This window comes from Trifolium pratense, linkage group LG2 (assembly GCF_020283565.1).
Source record: "Trifolium pratense cultivar HEN17-A07 linkage group LG2, ARS_RC_1.1, whole genome shotgun sequence".
Classification (NCBI taxonomy): Eukaryota; Viridiplantae; Streptophyta; class Magnoliopsida; order Fabales; family Fabaceae; genus Trifolium; species Trifolium pratense.
This window is the reverse complement of record NC_060060.1, coordinates 39500386-39519854: the sequence shown is the minus strand read 5'-3', so window position 1 is coordinate 39519854 and position 19469 is coordinate 39500386. Positions and strand designations below refer to the sequence as shown.

Here is a 19469-nt window from a genome sequence, read left to right as displayed (position 1 = left end):
GAAATCTCGGCGTTGTACCTCACGATCTTCTCTACCCGCTCTTTTCTAGAGTTTTTGTCTTCCGTGAGAATCGAACTGCATACCCTTGGGTTCAAGTACATTGTTCAATCGATTCTCACTACCAATTGAGCTAGTAGCAATTAGCAATGAACTACCAATTGAGCTAGTAGCAATTCTAAATAAATTGTCTATCTTAATATAATGATACTTAAATATCGAATAAAAGACATTGGACTCGTGTGACTGCACGATTATCTATACTGGTTTTTATGTAAACGTAAAAAAGATAACTAAGTTATTGGGCTCAAGTGGTTAATGAGTTCCACCAAAGCACGGAAAATAACCCGAATTCTTAGTCAAACTTTATTTACCTCGCAGTTGTTCTTTTGAAAAATTTACCTCGCAGTTAAACTCTGGATTACTGAACTCTCTTTCCCTAATAACCAGAATTTTAACACAAAGTGAACATAAAAAAGATAGAAAACGGTTGTGGGTCTGGGCTGACGTTGACCCAGCAAGAGAGCAGAAGTGAAAGACAATGAGCCCCCTGACCACAAAATAGAGTCGTACAATTAGAATACTGAAGGACCCAATTTATGTTCAAAAGAGGCATTCATAATTGAAGAGTGAAAGAAAGAAGGGTTTGTCTACCATTATGCAAAACTAGAAGTTGCAGGATTTGTCATCACTGCCTGCATGTCTGCAAAGCCCAAACAAAACAATGTGTCAAAGGAAAAGGACACAATCACCACTGTAGAGGGGAGGGAGGGAGAGAGAGAGAGAGAGAGAGAGAGAGAGAGAGAGAGAGAGAGAGAGAGAGAGAGATTACTATGCTAGCTAGCTAATATATGCTATCTTGCCCTTAGCCTTAGACTCTCTTGTCTCTCTGTCTCTTCCAACTCCATGGCAATATCACATCATTCATATTGCACAAATCATTTTTGTTTTTTCTTTTATGATAATTTGTGATATGTTTGTCTTTTAACCCTTCAATTATGATGATGTTGAAAGTTCATCATTCAAATTCAAGAACTTACCTTTTTTACTCTTGTACCACACTTCTTTTCCCAACAAAAGTAATAATGATTTGCATTTCACACATGAATGTATTTTGAAGATATAAAGTTTCTATTTGAAGAGAATGGACTATTCATATGTTCATTGTTAAAATACATTATAAACACATGTTCAAGTATCCGGTCCTAGAGCCGGATACCGAGTATTCTCTACGCATAATTACAGAGATTAATCCCTCAAGTTTTGTGGGACTCAAATGGGGGGCAAACTCTCCCTATTGCTGCATGTCCAAGTCAGGAATCGAATCCAGGATCTTCGTTAAGCTAGAAAAGACCTGCATCATCTCATTTAAGTGTTCTTGGTCCACTCATGTGATTTTTAAACAAATAATAATCCCCTTCAACTTGCTACACTTCAAAATTCAATTTATTCTCATCAAGTGTCATCTTTGTATTCTATTTATGTTTGGATTGACAGCTTTTTTCATTCGCTATGTGCTGACTGGATGCTCACGTGATCGGCGGACGGGGGACTTCCATAATTTTGCCAAAATCACAATAGTTTAGCGTAATTCTATCAATTCATCTTCGACCCAAATATTTACTTATTTTGAGTTATTCTAATTCCTCAAAGCTTCCAAGAAGAATTTGTTGTATCATGTGAAATTTGTAAAATTCGCAAATAAATCCTTAAGGGAAGTACGCAATGGACAATGGTACACCCCAGCCGCAGGCTTTTTGATTGTTCGTCACTGTTGCATGTGTTCAGCACATGATCTGTGCATAACTTTCAACAGCCATCTTAGTCACCTAATGTTTGAATAAACTATATTTAGAGCAGATAGTCAATTTTTTTTATCATGTATACCTCAGTTTAGATTAATTGTATATTCATACAGTCATACACCAGATATTATGTTGTGCACCTTAGTCTTCCACTTATTCATAACCCAAAGCCAAATCAATCGAATGTATTAATTGGCGGCAAGTACTGGCAACATGTGCGGTTGACATTATTACAACGCTATAACAACAAATGAAAAATACCTAGTCTTGGTACAAATTTGCGAAGTAAACATCAGACTATACGGTTTTTTTTTAAAATTTGCAAAGATGGTTAGTTTACATAGAGTGGTTCTGGCTCCACTTTCCGTCTGATCCTGAAACAAAAATTGATAGAAGTGTTTAGCAAAGCCACCCAAAGAGGTAGTGTACTGATTTGTCTATGAAACATTAGAAGTACAATGGTGCAACACAAGAAACCCATGGTACCGGGATTCAGGAAACTGAAAAACGTATATCTAAGAAATAATGCAAGTCCTAACAAAAGTTGTAGGCAAAGATGCTAAACAATAAAGGAGCTCATAGATAGAATTATATAACGGCAGAGAACTAAATTGGTCAGTATCCAAGAAATTCAAGCAAAACACAGGTGAATCATGTATTACTATTAACATAACAACAGAAGTCTTTTCTCACTAGGTGGAGTCAACTACATGGGAATATTTCATAATAGCTTATTGGAAATCATGTCTATTCATTCACAAAACCATTTAGTGTCAAATCTTTCTTAATGGTGTCGTCAAAAATTATTTTCGTTCTCTAACTATTGTATATACCCCATATAATTTACACTCCTAATTGGGAGCTCTACAGTTCTACGGATCCTCTTCATATCCATACATACCTAAACCACTTGAGGTATTTTCCTTAATTGTGTATTATCTAAGATGACCATATAAATCTTCCACATATCTTTAAGAAAATAGACTTTTTAATGATGATTGAGCTTATAAAAGTGAAAAAGAGAGAGTAAAAAAACTCTTCCTATGATCCAAACTCACCAATTTTCTGGTGCCCATTTGCAGCTATCTGTATCTACCACGTGCAAGCTATATGCATGTCTTGATTTTGTGGACTGGTTTTCAAAGCTGCCATCCACACAGAAAATCAGATAAGAATGAATTATCGGTAACTCACCTTTGAAGGAAACTTCCCTTCTACATGAAATGAAATACATCGTCCGGAGAGAATTGTTTTAACAAACCTTTGGTGGATAAGATCGCCATGGATGACAACCAAAGATCCAGCTTTTACTTCAATAGGAACAAAATCTTTTTGATCATAAGATGGCGATGGTCTATCAAATTTGACACCATTTTCATCTCTTATGAATCTTCTAAGAAGCCCATCTACATCGACCATAGAATAAAAACAGAAGAGAAAAATGATTAGATCTGATCAACCTGGGCAAAGGATAAATGACCCAGCTAACAAATAAACCATAAACCAGAAAGAGAAAAACGTTACTTTTGTGAGATCCAGGAATTGCCCAAAGGCAACCATTTAATATGGTGGCATCTTCTAAAGCCAGCCACAGCCCCGTGCATGTTTGCGGTTCAGTATAAATAAACGAGTTATCTTGGTGCGGCACTACTTCACCCCCAATTCCAGGTTGCTGCCAATAATTTTTTTGCAATGCAGTTATGAAAATGATCAGACATCAAATGCATTTATACTAAGACACTCCACATTGCAATTTTGAAACAGCACATAACCATGTCCAGTTATAATTTTTCAATCAGAAAAGTATATAAATGTAATAGCGAAGGCAAGACATAGCAACAAAATGAAAAGTCATAGCATATTTCTCAAACTCAGGTTGGATCACAAAATATTCATTGATGAATGATTGAAAAAGGAAATTCAATCAGCCTTAATATATCACCTGCTTATAAAAAGATGGATGAGTCTTCAAGCCCAAACAACAACAATGTTGAAATAACTAACCGAATATATATATATATATATATATATATATATATATATATATATATATATATATAATGTATCAAAAAGACCACCGAATCATCATTAAATTCAAAAACAAACACAGTAAACCAAAGCAACTTCCATTATGTTGGTAATTTGGTATATTAAAATAATAAGTTAATAATAACACTTGCTGCTGGAAAAGAAAAAAAAATAACAATGCTAAAGAGTTGTTAACAATCTACCAAGATATATGCCATTTTGGATGATGCACGCGAGTTTATTTCAAAACGTAAATAACCAAAAGTTTTCATGTATTAAACCACCATGACCATATTACACAGTTTTTCAAGCATCATATTCAGACACACACCAGTTCGATCGCAAATTGAAGAAGTACACAGGTAGCAATATTTAGGTGGGGAAAGTGTATTAACCCAAGCAGAGAGCAAATTAAGTACAAAAATTTGAAGATCAAAATCCCACAACCCCTTCCCCCAATAAAACACTAAACTTCATTTTGTATAACTAGAAACAGAACACATAAAAGACAGAAAATGTACCTTAAATATATACATAGACTGCATAATCACCGGTCTCTTGTAACCTAAGGAGCTCATTAAACTTGAAGCCTTCTCAGAAGAAGAAAACTTCTTAAATGCAGGCTCAATCTCATGAAGTGCTGCACAAAATCACAACAAAATCCCAGTCCAAAAAAATGAAAAGTTGGATTCAAACCAAACTGAATCAACTTACATCGAACAATTCTACTCCAAAAAATCTTACCAAACAAACTAATACAAACTAAGAAAAATAGTGCCTTCACTGCCTTCCTCACATCTGCCTAAACAAACTAGTTCAACTACATATATTGTGAACTATGAACAATTACTGTTGAGTGCATGTTTGGATTAGCGATGAGTTTGACAGAATCAACGTGTGTGACGGTGATTCGAAAAAAGCTACGCTTTGAAGTTTCAACAAAATCACAGAACCAAACTCGCTGCAATTCCAACCATACACAGAAGGATTAGGCTTACCGTGGCCAACTTTATTGAGGGAAATTTGCTTTGGCTGCTTTAAGTTACCATCATCCCCAAATGCTTTCTCTAAAAAGAGATTAATCAAACATAAAAGAGATTAATTAAACTTCAAAAAGAACCCAAATTATTGCACTAAAACCAAAAAAAATTGAATTTTTATTTTTCTTTTGAATACCTTCGAAGAAGAATGAAACTGTTTCTGCACTCTCGAAAAAATAATCATCAGTCAACTTTTGCTGAAAAAGAGAACAAGAATAAGAACATCAAGAAACACACACAAAAACAAAATTCAACATTATAATGAAAAGTATAAGGCAACCAAATGATTAATTAATGAGCTCTCTAGCACAGATTCTTTCGAGAGGACACGAGTTCGATTCCTAGGAAAAACATTTTTTAGTCAAACTTTACTTATCTCCTGGCCGAAGTCCTGGTTAGTTACCAGGGCTTGAGTAAGTAAGTACCTCTTTGCGGTCTCATATATAAGCAAGTTTTCAATTTTTAGGTTCATTCAATTATTAATGTATCTGATCATATATGAGATCGGAGGGAGGGAGTAACAAACTAACTAACCTGGTTTTTTGTGGAGAAAATAGAGGCGGTGGAAGAAGGATCAAATTCATCAACCAACTGTTCCATCCTCTTGATCATGCTCTGAATTTCATCCTCACTAGCAAACGATTCAATCACAAGATAACCTGTGTGTGCATATGGTTATGAACTAAGGACTAGAATTGAATTGAAGTGAAAGGGTTAGTTAGTTACCTTGAGAGTTGAAGGATTCAAGCTGATCCGAACTAAGCAAACCCATCGCGTCTTGTGATTTGCCTCACAATGTCAAATGTTCTCTGTAACGAGATATACTCCAATTCCAAAAGATTGATTGATTCACACAATCAATTTCAAATCTGCCTATCTTTTAAATTTATTTATTAATTAAAAATGATATATTTGCGAATTTAATACTACCTTAAATGGGTAAAAAGTCATATTTTACCTTTAATTTGATCTTTTATTTCTTTTTTTAATATGTTTAACAAGTGTCTTGAATCTCGAGATGTTATTTAACATGATCCTTATCCTTATTTAATATACTCGCCGTCATACTCTTTTTTACTAGTAGTTTGGTTAGTGTAGATGTACCTGGATGTCAACCATGTTATATATGTAATATTTCTACCAATTGAATGTAGCTAATTATTGCACTTAACTATATGTATCTTATCGCATATAGTTATAAAAAAATTGACATATCACTCACAACAAATTTGTCCAAGTAATAATAGTTTTGGGATCCTTAAACATATGATTGAAAGCGGATAATTCAGCTTGTGCGTCTCACGTATGCTATTTCTAGTTAAAACTATTTCTAAACTCTCTCTTATACTTGAGTTATGCTCAGGTCTTCAAAAATTTCGGGCTATAACTTTTTGGTGCAAATAACCGGTTAATATAATGGCAAAGCTTATGCAAAAAAAATTATGTATTGTTGTGTTGTTCTTAGCTTAAAATATTTATAACTACTATTATTTTCTCAAAATTTATTATAAGTACAATATTGTATTGTAAATTAAGAACGTCACCAGAAGCTCTTACAGAAATGCACTTTTTTTTTTGACTCAACAGAAATGCACTTAAGTTTTGAGTTTTGTCCTTAAAATAAAAAGGTAATATTGTATGTTATAAAATTTCAGTAGGTAATAATAAGAAAGGTAATATTTTCCTATAGCAAAGTGAAGCTAATGCTTTTTTTTTTTTTTGACTAAGTGAAGCTAATGCTTAAAGTATGAAATAATGGAAATTTGCATGCGCTTAGGTGAATCTAGGAGTCAAGCACCAGTTTGGATTTAGTATGACTCATTAATTACTTCAGGTCGGGGTAAAATTAGGTTGAGATTATGACAGCAATGGACATATATATCCTGATGAATATCTAGGCTAATCTTAGATTAACCTAACTACCTAAGGCTATGTATTTGGTTGAGCAGTTGAAGTACCCTTGTCAATCTTGTCATTATGGTGGTTTCTAGATTCGATATGTTTGTCTAATCTTGTGAAGTTCCCTAATTCCCTTTATTAAAATCAACATCAAACTTTAAAAATATCTCTCAGTGCAGTGGGTTTCTTCAGAATGTCATAACTCATTAGAAATGCCTCTCATTTCATATTGCATTGCAAACATGAATTTGGGAAATAGAAGTGAATTTCTTCCAACAATGTACGCAAACTTTTGGAATTGCTTGTTATGAATGGTGAAATAGTTACATACATTGGTATCATCGTGGAAACGATGGAGCGCCAATGTAAAAGAATAACAAATGTGCTAAGATACAGTCATATAACTAACAACTAGACCCTGAGGGCAAACAAAATACAAAACTGATAACAGGAACAAAGGAAAAAGAAACTAACCTAAAATAGATCAAAGAAAACCATATGGACCCTGAATTTTGTACATGTACAGCTATTGAATGCTACAGCCTTAATATATCAAAAAATAAAAAATGATACAGCCTTAACACATGATTAGTATCATACTTCACATAATGTACAGGCAGGTTGTGAAGGAACTTGAGCTTGTCCTTTGACTCTTTAAACAGCTCGTTCGATACTGCAGCTGCTAATTCATGTGCGAAACATAGCTCACTCAATGTTCTGGGAGAGATTCCTGCAAAGGAACATTTTCCATTCTGTTCTGAAGTGAATTGGCATCATTTGCATAAAAACAAGTCACTCCCTTGAAATTTAATTAATCCAAATATATAATCAGAACAATGAGACGTTCAACAAAATCCTTTGATCTCCAAAAATGATGTGTATATGCCTTCTCACCAGACGGGGAGGGAGAGGAGAGAAAATGAAACAATCATGGTATCAGAAATGCGGTCAGCGGCAAGGCATGCTCACAAAATCATAGGTAACAGAAACACCCATCAAACTCTGAGTAGATCAAGCTGCTGATGAAGATTTTGAATCGTCGGTTCTATTGGCAGCTCTACTGGCACGGCACATACAATCTGGGCATGGAAAGCTGTATATAGAGTCATTTGGTCTTTTGAGCTCAATTCCCTTGGAATCACTGTGCGACCTCATGGTCAGCAGTTGACGTTTGAAACTTCTCCATCTGGAAAGTAATAAAATTAGAGGGAGGCTTCAGATACTTTCTATTAAGAAAAATATTATTTTTAAACTTTTTAAGAACAGCTAGAAACCTCAGTGAATCCGTCATATTGTTTACAATGTCAAGAAGTTATCAGTACAATAACCAAGCTCTAGAAAGAAAAAAAAAAAGTAGGAACTAAGGAAATTATATAAAGAGAAATGCTACCTAATTTCTAAATTTGCAATTGACACTGAACTCTTTTTTCCTCTTAAACTCAATTGGACTCACAAGTTTGGCATATTTGTAAAAGCAATTATTGCATAGGCAGCACTATTCTTTCTATAAAGGAGACATTTCTTGACACCAAGGCATTGCTCAGTAGCCTAAGTTATCCAAGAATTTACACCCTCCAGTTAACATATGCTATCATGATAAGGATATTTTCTTCTGAACAACCTTGTAACAAAAATGACTCCTATTGATATCACTATCATGAAATTTTGTAATCATAATTACTTTAAACAGAGGTGTTAAGGGGAGGGGGATTTTTTTCCCCTCTTTTGTGCTGTTCGGGAGGCGAGGACTTTTCTGAATCATACTGGCTATGTAAATTCGAACAAGATAAATGCTAGATTGCTAATATGTAATGATGTATTACCCTATATTGGGATTATCAAACAGCAATGCTAACTTCCGCTTATCAGGCTTAATTGTTTTAGAGTGTCCACCATACAAGTATCTTCTGTGGCCCAGCAGAAAATGGGGAAAGTTACCACCCTGAGTTGTGACAAACACCTCACTGTGAAGACAAACAGTGTAATCGATAGCAGCCATCCTGGAAGAATAATTCTAGAACAACTAACTCAAGTCAAAAATCATAAAAATAAACCAGTCCAGGATTGGACAAATAACATAAGATTACAAATCTGTACCTTAAACGAAGCAAGTTCCTCTTCAGAAGCTAGAGTCTCCTTGGTATGCAAATTAGGAAACATTTGTAGTAGTGGAGCCATTGTTTTCTCAGCATTATATATTAGTCCAGATGCCAAAAAGATAGATGTGTTCTTTGTGAAACCCATTCCCCTCAGCATCAGGCCAACCTGAAGAGATGGTTGAAGACATTTACAAAATAAAATGAATGCAATTACACAAAACACACAACAAAATTTTGCTGAGAACTTTCAGGAAACCAACTAACCTTCTAGCTAGACTAACAACTACAAAAAGAAATAAGCATTTCCTGAAATATACTTACAAACTAAAAAATCACAAAAGTTTTAAGGAGATAATAACCTCTAGTGGGGTGAGGGGACACTTTCCGTTTAACCTGATTGCTCCAGGACGTATGACTCGCCCAGGTTTTGTAAATTTCCCTTTCCAACCTCTTTCTCTTGCAGCAATCATATCTTGTGTCTCCTGTTTCCCACCATCGAAAACACAACAGGAGAAAGCAACCATATCCTGTGTATGGGAAACCATGTGTCATCGGTTGCAGCAAAAATTAACATGCAATGTCAAGATTCACAATATATACTGATAGGCATTCATATTTGATCAATACTAACCTCTTCAAAACGAAGATGTACAGAAACATATTTACCACCATTAATGGCACTATGCGCTCTCATTCTTTCAACCAAAGATTCACCTATGGTCAATATAGGTGTTGAAAACCGTAAAGCCTTATAATTTGCTAAGCACCTGAGGCGCTGGACAACTGGAGGAGCATCAAATGACAATCTATTCGCAAAAGGTGAAATTCGTATAACCCTACATGAATGAATAAATTACATTAAATATGTAATTAAAACTTCCAGCCTCCTGTCTCGTGAGCTTAGCTCAGTTGGCAGGGACATTGCATTATATATGCACGGGGTCGGGGTTCGAACCCCGATCATCCCACTTATCCACCTTAAGCGTGAAATTTCTAGCCACTAGGCTACATGACCAAAAAAATAAAAAAACTTCCAGCCTCCTTATCATCAGATAATAGGCATACATTGCAAAGACTCCCAGCAGGTCAATAAAGCCAAATACATCACACAACAGCCAAAAGGCCACAAAAACAACACAATATTGTGCACTCCTTTCTTTCTTGTCCTAACCTTGGACAAGTACCAATCACACCAAACTGTTTAACAACTACTCCCTCCGGTCCTACATATAAGGAACACTTTGCAAAAAAAATTTGGTCCTTTTTACAAGAAACACTCTTTAAATTTATTCTTTATTAAATAGATAATCCCTTGTATACCGTTATTAAATTGTATAAAATGCAACCTATTCTAATGTTATGCATTAATTACACATTACACATACACATTCCCAAGGTTAGTTTTGGAATAACACATAACATTTTAGAATTTTTAATTAAAAAAATAAGCATCTTTGGTATGTGTATTTTTCTCAATATGTTCCTTATATATAGGACCGGAGGGAGTAATAACTATTAGAGATCAATATTAATGATAAAAATATTTCGTACAACTAACATCATGCACTCACTTTTCTTCAAGTAACTTTGGGAGCACAACATCTCTATAATACTGAATGGATGACCATGCCTTGATCCTAAAATTGTGTACGTTTGTCATGTTGCTGCCAAATCTTTCCATCAGGTACTCAGGAATCTTGTCAACCACCCGCACATCATTTTTAAGGGTATCAACAAAATATTCTTCGTCATAAATGTCCCTGAATTTGCTGGACATGTGAAATATTATGGATCAGTTTGGGCAGTTTCAAACTAAATTAACAACACCATTGTGAATACAAAGAAACACATCACAACCAATAAATAGTGATAGTTTCTCAATCCACCCCCACCTCTGGTAACATTACAGGGGCACATTGAGCAATTATCAAATATTAAAAGCACTAGTATAAATACAAAATATTCCATCCGGAAAAACAGTTCTAAAACACAAACTAAATTTTAGTAAAACAAACCAACCTAGGATCTTTCCATATGCTATGATAATGGAAGTTGGGGATCACAAGGGTAGCATTTAGATAGCCAGCCACAGCAACGGCATTGCATACCTATAAAGCATTGACATCATTAACAAAATAGTTGAGTAAGAATAAATATAAATTAAATATGCTTTCAATACTTGTAAAATAATGTACAGAAAACACTAACCGATGTCCTTTGCTGATTTAAGCCACCATTAGCCTCTACATATATGTATCCATTTGACTCAGGTAGGTCTATCAACAACACAACAACATATAAAGTAATAGTCAGCGAAACAAAGACGTGTGATTTCCAAGATATAATAATAAAATGTACATACAGCAACAACCAACAGCATCAATTCATGTATAAGGTATCCCGACAATAATGGACCCCTTCATACATTAAATGGCAAAAATTTGGAGGAAGAATCAAAATGGATTCTTAATTCTTCTTCAACGCGTCGTGAATTATACCTTTTACAAGAATTGATTGGAGTTTGTAATGGTGAGAATTTTTTTGTTGAAGAAATAATGTGAGTAAAAACCGATAGGTGCAATAAATACGGGAGAGATTATTTTGTGAGGAATTAAATGATTAAATGTGGACCTTTGGATTAAATAAAATAAACAGGTTCAATTTGGTGTCAAAATCAACTTTCACACCTGGAGAGAGAGAGAGAGAGAGGTGTTGTCACTTGTGGATCGCAGAAAATAGTGGCTTGTTCAAATTCTGATAAGCTACAGTGCTATAAGGCAGCTATAGCCGCTATTTGACAACACTTTATACTAAATCAAGTATCGCAGAACAATAGTAGGAGTTGTTTTTTCGACCAAAACAAAATAGTAGTTTGTTAAATTCTGATATCCTATAACATGGCTATAGCCGTTATTTGACCACATTGGGAGAGGAAAAAATGTCATCATTTATGTAAATAAATACAAATAATACTATACCTTCTAAAGATCTGTTTACACATGGTCTCCATTCACCACCTCTATATGGAGTCTTCCAAATTGTAGATATCTGAAAAGAAGTTTAGCATCATGTCATTGAATGTAGCCAATTTCATCGCAACAAAATTTGGCAAAGTGTAAAGATATACAAAGTACGGTGGAAGATACCAACAAAAAGACTCAAAGTGATAATGAAAAAAAAATAATAATAATTGTGCATGTACATACATATGATTAAATTCTAATATCTTCAGTAGTTATTTTTTTTTTGACAAAATCTTCAGTAGTTATTGAATTGCCAAAATTAAGAATAATATGTAAGACTCTGAAGAAATTATTCTTGCAGAAGCTGAAAAATATACCTATACATCTTGTAATGTTAGGTGCCAGCATTCAATAAAAACATAGAAAATTTAGTAGAAAATGTCATACTCATAATGACATTACGATACAAACATGAAATGACTCCAATAGAAGCAAAAAATTCAACTTATGAAAAGACGCCATACATAAGAAGGTTATGGACGTTTTCTTTATTTGGTAATCATTAGTATCATCTCAAAGGAATCCATCCCTTGGAAGGTGAGCAATGTCAGTCTTCTAAAAAGAAAATAGCTACAATTTTAACACAAGATAAAGTAGCTACAAGAAATTTCATGCTTTTGCCAATAGCTTTTTCTCCTATGAACACCCAAGTTCCTTACCAAGAAACTCTTGTCAGGTTTCATCCCCCATGAGTCTCAATGTCACACTCAACCCATCCTATCCAATCAAATTACAGGGCTTACGAACTCCCTGGTAAAGGAAGAAAAATGAAGGAACTTTCTTGCTAGTACATGAATGCAGCCAAAAAGTTTCATTCCCACCTCTCCAAATCACAAGCTAGAAAACACAGAAGAACAATTTTCCGAAAACAAATATCCACGTGGCAAGTACGACAAGCAAGTATTGTCAATTCCAATCAACCTTTTGCATAATCAATATACTTTTCTTATACAGATTGTTGAAATTTGGGAATTTTATTGGATAAGAGAAAGAGCGAGAAACTCCCATTTTATTATAAAAATAACCTCCTAAGGTCAAGTAAAACATATATAGTCCAACCCATACATACACACTCAAGTCAAACTCATAACATGAACAAACTTATAATTCTTCACACATGCAATAATCCTAACACAGATTATTTATTCGACGGCTTTCTAGTAACTAAAGTCAACAGCACATACAAAACCAAATGGAAGCCCACATTGCATTATTGCCACAGGATTCAAACCTGATAAACAATTTGACTTCAAAAATCAAATACAAAAAAATTGCCCCAACAAAAACAAGCTACATTTGAAATCAAGACATAAATCAACTTTCAGAAGCTTAATTTGAAAAATCTAAATCAGAATAAGCAAAGAGAATTGGCACATAATTTCAAATATTTGAAAAAAAATATGATAGGAACAGATTTGAAATGGCAAAGAATCAAACAAACCGCATCAGTAGAAGAATTATCCGAATCCATATCATGTTTAAGATTGGCATAAAGCTGAGGACTCCGGTAAAGCGAGCCAGGAGCATCACGGTGTTTAATGACCGGAACAACATCAAACGACGCCGTTCCCATATAAAGAAGCATACCGGAGATATAAATTAAAGGAGCAAACAGGAAAATCCCCTGTCGCCGGAGAAGTACAGAAAGCAACATCCAACTCAATCTCTGCGCTAAACTACTCCTCCCTCCTCCGGTAGAAAATTTACCCGCCTTAGACCGCCCTTGCCGGTGCCTCGGCGACCGTAACGGCGACTTCGGAGAGGACGGCGTGGTATGCCCGCTGCTCGGTAACCGATTGTACGGTTGCATTTCAGATCAACAACCTCTCTACATCATCATCATCATCATCATTATCGAAACACGCTCTTTCTCGTTCTCTATCAAAACGGTGCCGTTTTGATGAAAGAGAGCGTGCACGTGGGTTTGGTTTGGTTTTAGCTGGGAAATTCTTATTCTTATACAATACAATGCAATCAAAGTTATTATGATGAATGATTTGAAAAGAAAGGTATTTTTGTTATTTTAATAAATTATTATATAATTGAATTATTGAATTGGATTATTTTTTTATTTGGATTGTGAAAATGGGTGCGTCAAGAAAAGAGAAGGTAATTTTTCAGATGTGTTGCAGCAATAGATTGAGGTTTTTTCTGATAATGGTAAGAAGAAAAACATCATCTGATGATGTTTTGGAATTTCTTACGTTTCGCTTTCAGAACAAGAGCGAACAAACAAGACCATGATTCTAGATTTTGACCTTTTGATCACAAACAACATAAAATGGAGTTGTTGGCCATTTTTATTTTTTCATTTTCTTTTTCTAAAATTATCTTTCTTTCTACTAATACAGATTTTTTTTATTAGTCGAGATATTTAAACAATAATATCTTCTTAATTGATTTTATTTTGACTTATATCTTACTTATAATTGATTAATGGGTACAATTTTATTATAATATATTTTACTTTCAAACTTTACAAAACAAAATAAAATTCATAAAAAAGATTCACTTTGGAACATGAAATATAGGAACTCTAACGGTAAAATCTATGAAAACAATGGATACTATGATTTGGATGAGGGTTAATTTTATGTGCTTACAAGAAATTAAGTGGTAGATCGGCGAAAGAATTAGACACTTTAAGATTTAACTTTTGTATATTGGTAAAATTAAATCAAAAAATTGAGTAGTCGTTATTGTTGTTGTTGATAAAAAGTGGAAGAAGGATTTTTTGGATGTAAAAAGAATATAAGATTATATCATATTCTTAAAATTTGGGAAGGGATCCTCTCTGCTAAGTTTTTCAATAGAGAGTCTGATGTTGGTCACAGTCATCGAATTTTGTGGGACGTATTGGATCAATAGTGAATCAGTGGCTGAGATTCAACTGCACCATTATGCCAATGGAGAAAATCGTCTCCACTAAATTTTGTAGTGGAACAAGACATATTTAATGGCATTAGTACTTGCACACCTCATATAGGGTTAGAATAACACCTTAAATAAAGTTTTGGGAGGATACTATGAGTAAAGATTGTTCTGAAAGGAGATCTAAATTGACATATATGAAGTATATCGAGAGGTTTTGAGAGCTTGCATGTGGGATATGGCTTCAGGGAGGTAAATGCAGAGGGTAAATCCATTACCCCCATCCTTAATTTTTCATCGGATTTTAATCTTCCTATAACTAATACATGTTTTGGGAAAAGAATGGAGCATCATATCACATATAGGAGTGAGGTGATATGTTTTCTGATAAATTTCTTTCTTATTAGGAAAACATATAAAAAGATTGGTTTGAAGTGTAAAGTCATACTTGGAGGAGAACTTAATTATCCAACATAGAATATTGGCTACATATACAAGTTCTAGACCAATAAATTTAAAATGAATGAGGACGCTCTTGTTAAAAAGAAAGAGAACATTATTAAAATTCGATAAGGTCTAAAGCATTATTGTTTTGATAGAAAGGTCTAAAACATTATTCTCAAAAACAAAATATATCAAATAAAATTTGATAAGGTTCAAAATATAAAATATATTATTTTTCCGAAATTGATTTTTTCAAGGAACGTCTTTCCTTCATGTCCACTTTAGGAAAATTTCTTGGGTTAACTGGAAAACTATATGCTTAGTAAGGAGTATGGGGGTCTAGGGGTGAGACAGTAGAGGGTGTTTAATTTGGCCTTGCTAGGTAAGTGGTGTTGGAGGATGTTAGTGAATAGAGAGGGTTTATGGTTTCGGGTGTTGGCAGGCCGTTACGGGGTTGTGAGAGGTAGGATGTGTGAGGGTGGGGCGCGTGGGTCTACGTGGTGGAGGGAGTTGGCGCGTATTCGAGATGGTGAGAGTGAGTGTTAGTCTTTACTTTTTACCATCTCCCGACAAGTGGTGTTGGCAGCCTGACCAGGACGGCGGTTATACTGTTCGTGGTGCATATAAGCTTTTGACGACACAAGATACAATTATTTTGGATGCTGCGACAGGTCTTATTTGGCAATCTCAGGTTCCTTTGAAGGTTTCTATCTTCGCTTGGCGACTCCTGCGGGACAGGTTATCTACCAAAGCAAACCTGGTTTCTAGAGGGATTTTATCTACAGCGACCCATCATTGTGTTTGTGGCTGTGGAGAGGTTGAGTCGGCTCAGCACTTGTTCCTTTCTTGCAGCACTTTTGTTGCCCTTTGGTCTCTTGTCGGCTCTTGGATTGACTCTTCATTGGTGACTGCTCAGACTCCTTCAGATCATTTTGTTTAGTTTACTGCTTCAGCAGGAGGTCTTCGAGCTTGACGTTCCTTCATGCAACTCATGTGGCTTGCTTGTGTGTGGGTTGTGTGGACCGAAAGAAACCACAGATTATTTAGAGGCTCGACAAACTCTTTACATCATATGTTGGATAAGATCAAGACTTTTTACTACAAGTGGTTGAAAACGACGAGTAGTATTTTAACTTTGAACTGCCATAGTTGGGTCTACTGATGAGTGTTAATATGAGGTATGTCTCAACTTGGCAATCAGTGTTCAATGTATTAAAGAAAAAAATGCATTCTTGGCGGAATAGATATATTAATCTTAGAGGTAGGGTTATTTTGCTTAACTCTATTTTGACGGTGATATCTATTTTTTACGAGGATGTGGTGCAAGTTTGGAAGACAATAATAATTAGGATGCATATGACCTTTCTTTTGGGTGGTGTGGAGGGAAATAAATAGGAATGACAACGGGCACCTATAAGTGCGAGTTTGAGCGATAGCAAAGAAAGAGAAAAATTAATCCGGTAAAATTTGGTGATATTTGTATGACAATAAAAGAAAGAGGTATTTGCATGTGCTGTTATATTTTTATTAAATTTGGTCTCATTATTTGGAGTAAATCTACGTCAAACAGAACCTTACTTATCTTTAGAATTACACACCTACTACTAGAAGACACAAGAGAGAGCTATAAGCAAAAAAGCAAAGATAGATAAATAGAGAAATCTCATCCCCTCAGAGAAAGAGACTCAACTCAACTCAACCATGGGAACACCAGAAACATCAAGGGAACCATGCCCTGATCGAATCATCGACGACATAGGCGGCGCATTCGGCATGGGAGCAGTCGGTGGCTCCGCCTTTCACTTCCTCAAAGGTCTCTACAACTCCCCCAAAGGTTCCCGCTTCGTCGGCGCTTCACAAGCCGTTCATCTCAACGCTCCCCGTGTCGGAGGAAGCTTCGCTGTTTGGGGTGGTCTCTTCTCTTCCTTCGATTGTACCATGGTCTACCTTCGCCAAAAAGAAGACCCCTGGAACTCCATCTTAGCCGGCGCCGCCACTGGTGGTTTCCTCTCCACGCGACAAGGGTTAGCTGCTTCAGCTCGATCCGCCGCTTTTGGCGGTGTTCTTTTGGCTCTTATTGAGGGAGCTGGAATCATGTTGAACAAGGTTTTTACTGCTCAGCAGCAAGAGCCTATGATTATCGATGAACAGTCACAAGGTTTCCCTAAACAGGCTCCGCCTCCGGTTGATTCTGAATCTAAACCGTGGTTCGGTGGTGGGTGGTTTGGGGAAGATAAGAAGAAAGATGAAATTGTTTCCGCTGATGGAAGTGAAACTAAGGTTTTGGAGAGTTTTGATGCTCCTCCTGTTCCCAATTTCGAGTACAAGTGAGAAATTTGGATTTCGTTAGTACTAAGTACTGAGAATTATGAACCAAAGATCACATTTTTAATTAGGGTTTTCGGTTTGTTTTCTTGAAAGGGTTCGATGTGAACCCTATTGGCACGGATAGGTTTATTGTAAGTTTACTATTTATGTTACTGATATGCAAGAGAGAATTTTATGCTGTCTTATGATATATATGTAAGAGATAGTGATGATGACATTGTTGGATGAACTAAGCAGGTTAATTGTTCACTGAATTATGTAGATATATAAATGTGTGGTGGTTATATTTGATGGGAACTGGAAATAGAATTAGTACTCAAATTTGATTTGATTTGATCGTTGTTGATATCAATCAATAATCTTAATGATTTTCCAAAACCCCTGTGGAACCCCAAGATTTTCAAGTAACCCATCTCATTTTTGCAACCTCAGCTTGGTTCAATCACATTGCCCTTACACACTGTGTCTGAAAGAAAATACAATCTTTTGACATGGAAGCCTGTTTTGTCTCTTAAGTTCTGTTGTGCCCGGTAGAGAGGGTTCATGTTGTCAGATTTGTTCTGTGTCATCTTTCATTAAGCCTGATCAGATTAACTCAATTGAAATGGTGCTGATCGATGAGAGTGTATGTTTGTTGTTTTAGTTATTTTAGGATCATTGTTGTGTTCCTGTTGTGTATTGTTACAATTACGCATTTGTAATTAATCTCTATCTCTATATGTGTGGAATACAATTATGCATTTCATTAATCCTTATATGTTATAGTTTCTTATTGATGAGTTTCTGTTTTAAATTGTGCCTTAGTTGGCTTGGTATTTGATTAAGAATTTCAGGTTTCCCCGTGTGCCTACTCTTTTAAGTGTACTCTGAAGTTTCAAAAGCAACATGACATCGAGCGTTAGAAGCTCGCAAGGTTGGACTATGGCAACTTCTACATAAACAAGTGGTAGCAAATTGTTCATATTTTCTATTTATTCATTCTTGGTTCATATTTTCTATTGTTTCTTTGTTATTTGTCGATTTATGTTTTATCTATTGTTTTCCTCGCTTCGCATTAGGTATTTCCCTCTCACCGATCATTTCTCACATTATTATTTTTATCTTTGAAAGGAATAATGTGGATAAAGCTGCATTTATTCTACTTTTGCTTCATTACCAGAAGCATAAGCACAATAAGAATTCCAAGAAGAGAGATCTTGATTATTTCATATACTATGGGTGTTGTTTTTTTTTACTTAGATATGGCTTAAAGTACACATGTTGTCTATAATATAACTATTGTTAGTTAGATAGATAAAAGTGAAGTAAATATGAAAAATAGATGTGAAGAAAACACTCAAAAATAAAAAAGATGAAATTGTTCACTTCAGTTTTCAATTAATTTTATAGTTCCTCTATTCTTTTTACCTTAGTATGTTATATTATTAGGAATGGAGGAGTAAATTAAACCAAACCCCTCAAGTTTTGTTCCAAGACTGAGCTCGATAGTTCTCCATTATCATTTTTTTTGCAGTTCATCCTTTGTTGGGTTAACACTTAACAGAACCATCAGCTGAGAATGTTTTTCTTTTATTCAGAAATGAACGAATTCTCTAAACAAACCTTAATTGATTTGGGCTACTTCAAGATACTATTTTCTTCCCCTTATAGAATGGTTAAGCAACAGAATCGCATTCTACATTGATGCAAATTTGGTAGCTATGCTTGTTGGTAGATAAACTGGTGCACTGGTGCATTGCTGCAGATTGGAATATGCATATGGTGGGTAGGTATTAGGTAAGCCATTTGTTTTCAACCTTGGAAGAATCTCTTTAGTTTTTAATTTGAGCCTCCATGCTTTAGAGCGGTAATAAACTTTTGAGGGATTAAACTTCAAAAGTATAGTATTTAAGGAATGAACTAGATTATTAGGGTGCTTAGTTTGTTTTGTCTTGG

The 19469-nt window shown here is 35.1% G+C and overlaps 3 protein-coding genes across 4 annotated transcripts; 1 reads left to right on the top strand and 2 right to left on the bottom strand.

Annotated features, from left to right (window-relative positions):
* Positions 1-1962: 1962 nt before the first annotated feature.
* Positions 1963-5890, bottom strand: LOC123907300 (phytanoyl-CoA dioxygenase). The gene is made up of 9 exons (XM_045957500.1): positions 5597-5890; positions 5405-5529; positions 5007-5067; positions 4829-4897; positions 4352-4470; positions 3327-3474; positions 3064-3208; positions 2861-2947; positions 1963-2176 (listed from the first exon to the last, which is right to left on the bottom strand). Exons 1-9 carry the CDS (start codon positions 5640-5642, stop codon positions 2134-2136), a joined length of 843 nt encoding a protein of 280 aa, XP_045813456.1. The 5' UTR covers positions 5643-5890; the 3' UTR covers positions 1963-2133.
* Positions 5891-7050: 1160 nt separating this feature from the next.
* Positions 7051-14201, bottom strand: LOC123907299 (protein ESMERALDA 1). 2 transcript variants are annotated; one of them, XM_045957497.1, is made up of 10 exons: positions 13333-14201; positions 11847-11916; positions 11077-11144; positions 10888-10976; positions 10440-10637; positions 9500-9704; positions 9228-9395; positions 8867-9034; positions 8593-8783; positions 7051-7955 (listed from the first exon to the last, which is right to left on the bottom strand). In XM_045957497.1, the coding sequence occupies exons 1-10, from the start codon at positions 13699-13701 to the stop codon at positions 7781-7783; spliced, it is 1701 nt and encodes a 566-aa protein (XP_045813453.1). In that variant the 5' UTR covers positions 13702-14201; the 3' UTR covers positions 7051-7780. The 2 variants fall into 2 exon arrangements, with proteins under 2 accessions (XP_045813453.1, XP_045813454.1); XM_045957498.1 differs by lacking the exon at positions 7051-7955 and having other exon boundaries at positions 8599-8769; positions 13333-14144.
* A 2518-nt stretch (positions 14202-16719) lies between these two features.
* LOC123907298 (mitochondrial import inner membrane translocase subunit TIM17-2-like) lies at positions 16720-17865 on the top strand. The gene has a single exon (XM_045957496.1). The coding sequence runs from the start codon at positions 16908-16910 to the stop codon at positions 17535-17537; it is 630 nt and encodes a 209-aa protein (XP_045813452.1). The 5' UTR covers positions 16720-16907; the 3' UTR covers positions 17538-17865.
* The last annotated feature ends 1604 nt before the right edge of the window (positions 17866-19469 follow it).